Raw genomic sequence first — 6,820 nt, 5'->3', positions numbered from 1 at the left:
GATACACCTGAGGCCAAGTAAGTAAAAAACCTATTTTCCTTTCATTTCAAAAAGTTTCACATTACGTTTTGCAAAAGAAAAGAAAAAAAAAAAAAAAAATGGTGCCAATCACACATCTCGACGAGAAATGAAGAAAGAATCAAGTCTCTCTTCTAAGGCACGAATGCGGGCAGCTTGTCCCATCATTACCACCTCGGCATCCGAAGCATCACGGCTCACCAGGTAAGATGCAAAGGCATCAAAACAAGGACCCTGGGCAAGCCTTTCCCGGAGATCCTCGATCTCTGCCCTCAGAATAGAAGACTCTTCATTCTTCAAAGACTCGAGTCGAGCTATCTGGTCCTTCAGATCATTTCAGAACGTAGCCAAATCTTCTCAATCCGCTTATGAGATCCTTCATCTCCGCCATCGATCACGGTGGTCAGAAGAACGAGAACCAGAAGACGTCCCTTGAACCGAAGGCATGGCACAAGTTCTCTCAGCAATCTGTTGTTGCATCCAGAGTTGGTAGTTGTGAAAAGAATAACTTGGAAATACAGGATGTTCAAGAGTCACCACGCCCTTCCAAGCTTTCTCTAACCGATTACGCAATTGCCATGAGGGGGAGAAGGAGAAAAAAGACCCGATCAGTTCTCCAAAATCTCCATGAGTCACTATACCCTGTTCCTCGCCAAATTGCCGCAACACGCGAAGAGGGATGTAGTGAGTGGCCCCAGTCAATCCAATCAATACGGCAAAACAACTTTTTGAGAATGAGAGAACCGGTGAAGCTGAGGGCTGGAAGGTGCCTAACCAACGTATCTCTTCATCTGGCATACCTTGCAAACCTTCAAACCAACCCAACTTGCCACCAGAATGGACAGGAGGTCTCCTTTTGTTCATCAAAGCCACTAAATCAGCATGGACGTTGAAAGGGCGACTAATAGGTGCAGTCAAAGCCAAATGATCGAAGAACCAAAGCTGCACAAAAAGGGAAGTCAACTCTAATCATAACGCTTCAAAATTTAAAAGGCTTCAACTCGAATCATAAGATTTCCAAATTTGAAAAAGACATTACCTGCAACAATGGAGCACACCCATGATATACTCGCTCTCTCCCGCTCGAACAAGCCGTGAGAGACAAATAGGTTTCTCCTAGAAGCATAGGAGCCAACCTAAAACCTTGACGAACTTGGTCGAGGACGCTTATCAAAGCTAGATTCACATACTCATCGTTCCAGGGAGGAAACAAGAGTTGGTTCACTACTATCAACGTCAAAATATCAAATCGAGATGGAGAATCCATGTCCCCAAGCCATCGAAGCAAAAATTCTTTAGAAACCTTGAGGAGATTCGGGTCTCCATCCACCCGTCCTAATTGTTGCTTGGTGACCCCAAAGAATCCCGACGCTTCTTTTCTATGACTTTCACGCAAGGGTGGTACAACCACCCGAGGCGATTGGCAAAGGCCAAGTATGCGCTCAAATTCTTCAATCGTAGGAGTCATTCTTTGTCTCCAAAACGAAACAAATTGAGCTCCGGGACCCAAAATCCCATAAGAGCCTCTATCAAGTCCCACATGATAGTGACCTTCGACAAAGAGAGAGTGAAACCAAGCTTGTTGGAATCCCACCTAATTTTCTCTTCATGAGTCATAGAACTAAGCCATTGATGTAAAAATGGGTCTATAACGGCGTACCTTTTGAGATTGGGAAGGTTGAAGTTACCTTCAAGAGCGGGAGATGAGCTTCCAACCGTAATGTCAAAGTTGGTGGAATCCTCCAAAGCATGAGTGGGCTCCATTGATGCCCTAGTGTGTGTGTAAAATAACCAAAATCGTGAAAGAGAATGATCAAATGAGGGCCTGTGAGGTAAAAGGCAAAATAAACGGTTCTGGTCCGTACATGGAGTACGGACTAAGTAAATTCACTTGAGTCCGTGCTTCAAGCACGGACCGTTCAAAATTCAAACAGTCCGTACATGAAGCACGGACCTTTCAAAATTCAAACAGTCCGTACATGAAGCACGGACCGTTCAAAATTAGCGCAGTCCGTGTTTCATGCACGGACCAGTACTTCCAAGATGTTGAATGGATACATGAGTTGATACATGAAGGGACCCATAAACCCTAGTTATTTGAGGTTGCCACCCCAATTGTTCCACGATGGTTTCAATCATAATTTCACGAAGGACCCAAAATGAAATAAACAATGTCATATATATAATCAAAATGGGTTATACAATGTGCACAAAATACGAAAAGAATATATACATATGTTTCAAATGTTCATAAGCATATCCTAAGATCTATCGTCATCTGATCCAGGAGCATCACGAGCAGCAGAGTCAACGCCAGATAGATCCACGTCTCTCAGACCGGAGAAGACAGAGCCGGTACCCGAAGAGGCAGGCAGATCATGCATCCCCAAGCCCATATCAGAAGAATCCATGGTAAAAGCTGGAGGTCGGGTAGAAGGTCCGGCGCCATCCGAAGCCTGAAAAGATAAACAAATGCACTCAAATGACAGGCAAATATGCAAGCGAAAGAAGATAACTGGAATTAAATGTACCTGAGTAGGGGGAGGTGGATGAGCAGATGTGCTGGCCCCATCATGGCGTCGATGATAGTCCTGAAACATCACATGAAAACAAAGCAATCAGCCTACAGTGATAGAAATACGGAATTGAAAGAGATAAGGGAAAGAAAAACGTACCATCTCAGCCTGGGCACGAGACTCCCTCATAGCCAGCCTCATCTCTAACTCATGGATGCGCTCAGCCTGAGCTGCCACCTCCGCCTGAGCCGTTCTCCACCGAGCCTCCATCTCAGCACAACGGGCCGCCTGGACCTCGATCACACTGTACCCCTCCCGGAGGCGACGCAGATCATCAATCTGAGGAAAAAGTAGCAAATTAGACTTGAACAGACATGGAAAATCAGAAGATAAGAAGAAGAGAAAAGTTAGGACTCACGGTGTCATCGTGCTCCCGGATAAAGACTCCACCGATCTCAGTAACCCCAGCACGCATGGGCATAGCAGGCATCAGGCAACCAATGGAGGCGGTCCTAAACCAACTGATATAATCACCCTCCACTAGAAGCCCTCGCGCTGGTACCCCACCGACCTGGGCTAAGTACTCCTCAGCCGACAGATCCACAGAAGAAGGCGTCACCGGAGCTGCGGGGATACTAAGAGACCGGTCATGCTGAAAGAATAGCCGCTCCCCAAAGTAATACACATAGTGGAGACGACCAATGAAGCAAGGATAGAGCTCTCGTCGCATGTCTCGATCGAAGGCTGCCCACACCTCTCGGCGCTCCTGGACCGACTGAGGAAGGCCCGGAAAAGTAACTGAAAATACCTGCACAACAAAAAGAAGGGAAACAATGAGATTCTAACACATTGGAAAGAAGCTCTAGTGCTACAAACCAAAAGAAGTTACTCACCTCATGAAGCCTGCACCTGTCAAAGTGGGCCCGAGCGCTACGGGCATTGCTCTTGATAGTACGCCCGTCTCGAGTCGCCCAAAAAAGCACCTAGGGGATAGCCCTCATCTGGATGGCGCATCTCAGGTAGATAATATGGGAAGTGAACATGTACAAAAAAGCTGGAGGAAAAGAAAGCAACGAGATCAGACCAATCATCGGAAGAGACAAAATGTTAAAAATTCGAGAAGGAAAGTACCTCGATAAAAGGCCAGAAGAACCTGGCAGAGATACCACCACCTGGGGAAGTGATACCCTCCACGATACGATCTAGGCCACCAAAGATGGTGCCATAAATCAGACTCCCCCAGTCATAGGTAGCTACTCGGCGGATGTCTCGAAGAAAAGGGAGAAACCATGTCATCACAGTGGAGTCGTCCTCCAAGAAGAAGCAACTCCCCAACAAAAGAGAAAACTGAGGCGGAAAACTGCAGCAAAATCGGCATCTCCTCGCCTCACGGTCCGACCCCGCTGACCTAGGGTCGACCACAAAAACCGCATGCCCAGCCTATGCAGTTTGCCGACCTCGCCAGCCGGAATATAAGGAGCCCCAATCAACTCGGCAACCTCATCTAATGGCAGCATATGAGGAAAAATGGCCTCTCCCTCCATAGAGATCCCGGTGATGGTCACAAAATCGGATGGCCTGATGCCAATCTCGGTCTCTGGCATATGAAATGTGTGCGTAGCCGGAAACCACCTCTCCATCATCGCAACAAAAATAGGTCGGTCTGACCTAAAATATGGAATCCTCAAGAAAGCTCCGAAGCCGGCCCGAGTAAACTGACCCCTCAGATCCTCAGTAAACTGGGTGAACTCCAGCATAAAAGTCCTCCAACTGCCCCTGTAGCTGCTGGATGGGTAAGGAGTTGGCACGTCCATCCGTACGTACATCGAGACGTGCCTACTCAATCCAGTGAGAAGAGGAGTATCCGCTACACCCTCTCTGGCCTCTGCGGGAATCGAAGCACGAGCTCCCTCTACCCCTCGACCTCGGCTACCACTATCACCTCGACCACCACTACCACCCTCTCCACTACCGTCACCTCTGCCACCACTGCTACTACCACCATCACCTCGGCCACCACCACCTCTGCCTGCCGCCTCTGCAGTCCTACTCCTCCCAGGCACTCGTCGGACAGCAGACCGACGTCTAGAGACGCCGACCTCTGCCTCGCTCTCTGAAGAAGAGCTGCTAGATGAGGACTGTGTCGCCTCCTCTACCGGTGGCACCCTCACTGTCTCCTGCTCATATCGAGTCCTCGTAGCTGGTCTATCTCCAGACTCGCCGATCAATGCAGCCCTACTCCCACGAGTACGCGCCATCTACATGAAAAATCCACCACCCAATAAAATGCCCACTCAAACCAAAATCCTAACGGCGATCGAACCCATTGACCTAAGCCAAAAACCAAAGCAACGACCCTATTCAAACCCACCAAACCAACCTAAACCAAACCAAACCTTGACCCTCGCAAGTCACCCCACTGATCGAAGCTACACCATCACCTCGAGTACCCCCCACCAATCAAGCTCCACCTGTCTCTCTCCAATAACCATAACTCACCACCTCAAACCTCGAAAGCCAATCCCAACCTACGCCTAGCCTTCCCTAATAGCACTCAAATCACCCCATCCAATTGCTTAACCATTGTCCCAATCATTTTCCAAAGCCCACCGCCAATAAATCTCACCTACATCTAAGGAACCTACTCCAAAGTCCAAAGCAAATCCAACGGGTTCTAAAAGAGCAAAAGCATGCGAAACAAAATAATAAATTGCAATAATCGTGCCTTGAACATTTCACAAGCAACGAAGACATCAAAAAGAGCATGAAAAATGAAACAAAGTCACAATGCACACATAATAGGACTTCATGATCGCATGTGCGCAAACAAGGTGAAAGAAATATCGGAGATAAGCATACAATCGGGTTTTCATTTCAAAAAGACAAACATGGCGAAGGACATAAACAAGAATTCTAGTCTAACAAGCATACATTCAATAGGATTGTGTGTCCGTCATGGATTGTTCGAAGCAAGTGGTCATGCGATAGAGGTTTGCAAAAAGTAAAATCTAAAAGGAGAAGATGAACTAACCTCTATCGAAGGAGTAATCCAAAGAAGTACCAAAAACGCTCCAAATCCGAATATCCACGCGCCCGACATGTCTTTTCAATCACCCAAGCACACAAGAGAGAAATGAGAGGGGAGAAGACGAAGAATGAGAGGGAGAAGACGAAGAATCAGAGAGAGAGAAGACGAAGAACCAGAGGAGAAAACGGAGAGAAAAATGGCCAAGTGAAACGTCTAGGCGCGACGTTCGGTTTTTAAAAATGTTCTGGTCCGTGCATGAAGCACGGACTGAATTAATTTTGCGCAGTCCGTGCTTCATGCACGGACCGAAAATATTAAAAATAGAGTCCGTGCTTGAAGCACGGACCGAATGAGATTCAAACAGTCCGTGCTTGAAGCACGGACCAAATAAGATTTAAACAGTCCGTGCTTGAAGCACGGACCGAATGCGGTTTAAACAGTCCGTGCTTCAAGAACGGACCACCAAAAAAAAAAAAAAAAAAAAAAAAAAAAAAAAAAAAAAAAAAAAAAAAAAAAAACAAAATGGTATTCTTGCAAAAGCTAAAATCAACTGCTTAAAGACTCGTTTGAAATACCTAAGTCAAAGTTTTTCTCAAATCGTCACAAATCCAAGACCTCACACGAGCTCCGCGCCACGAGGTCGAGGAAGGAAATCAACCGGCACCCTGTCAGACCCCGTGCTTGGGTAGCCATCTCTTAACCATCAAATCAAATCGGTGTTTCAAAAACTTGTCTGAGCAAAATCCTCGGACCCGCGCAAATCAGGGTTTGTCTATTCTTTGCAGTTCTTTGCACGCAACTCCTGCAAAGAGGGGCAGCTGTAGACACCCGAATTTGAGCGGGCCCTCGACGTAAGATGCCCCCAAAAATCAAAATTGGAATGGGCCCTGAAGCCCAAACCTACACAAAATCCAATACGTTTCAAGTAGTGAATGTTCGAGGCCATTACGTGGCCCATGGACCCGCACACCTCACCAATCTCCTACGTCCTTAAAATCAACCCCAACATTATTCTACCTAAAACCCCATCTTTATTCTATCCCAACCCAAACACCACCCTATACTCCTAAATCCAACCCACCTAAACCCAACTCATTACCCAAGTCCACCCACATCCAGTCAACCCCAATACTATGCTACCCAAGCCCAACCATTCCTCTTAAACCCAAATCCATTACACTTTACTATTCCATTTCCTATCCAAACCCACCCAAGGCCCAACTCACAACACAAGCCCAATTCAATACCCAACCCAATC

General features: G+C 46.9%; 1 protein-coding gene across 1 annotated transcript; it reads right to left on the bottom strand.

Annotated features, from left to right (window-relative positions):
- Positions 1 to 2,278: 2,278 nt before the first annotated feature.
- On the bottom strand, positions 2,279 to 3,830 carry LOC147395560 (uncharacterized). The gene is made up of 6 exons (XM_086452729.1): positions 3,666 to 3,830; positions 3,428 to 3,517; positions 2,953 to 3,342; positions 2,694 to 2,873; positions 2,550 to 2,609; positions 2,279 to 2,474 (listed from the first exon to the last, which is right to left on the bottom strand). The coding sequence occupies exons 1-6, from the start codon at positions 3,828 to 3,830 to the stop codon at positions 2,280 to 2,282; spliced, it is 1,080 nt and encodes a 359-aa protein (XP_086308855.1). The 3' UTR covers position 2,279.
- Positions 3,831 to 6,820: the final 2,990 nt, after the last annotated feature.

This window comes from Akebia trifoliata, chromosome 8 (assembly GCF_017979445.1).
Source record: "Akebia trifoliata isolate Shusen 1 chromosome 8, ASM1797944v1, whole genome shotgun sequence".
Lineage (NCBI taxonomy): Eukaryota > Viridiplantae > Streptophyta > Magnoliopsida > Ranunculales > Lardizabalaceae > Akebia > Akebia trifoliata.
Note: the sequence above shows the minus strand (reverse complement) of the source record. Positions and strands in the feature narration are given on the sequence as shown.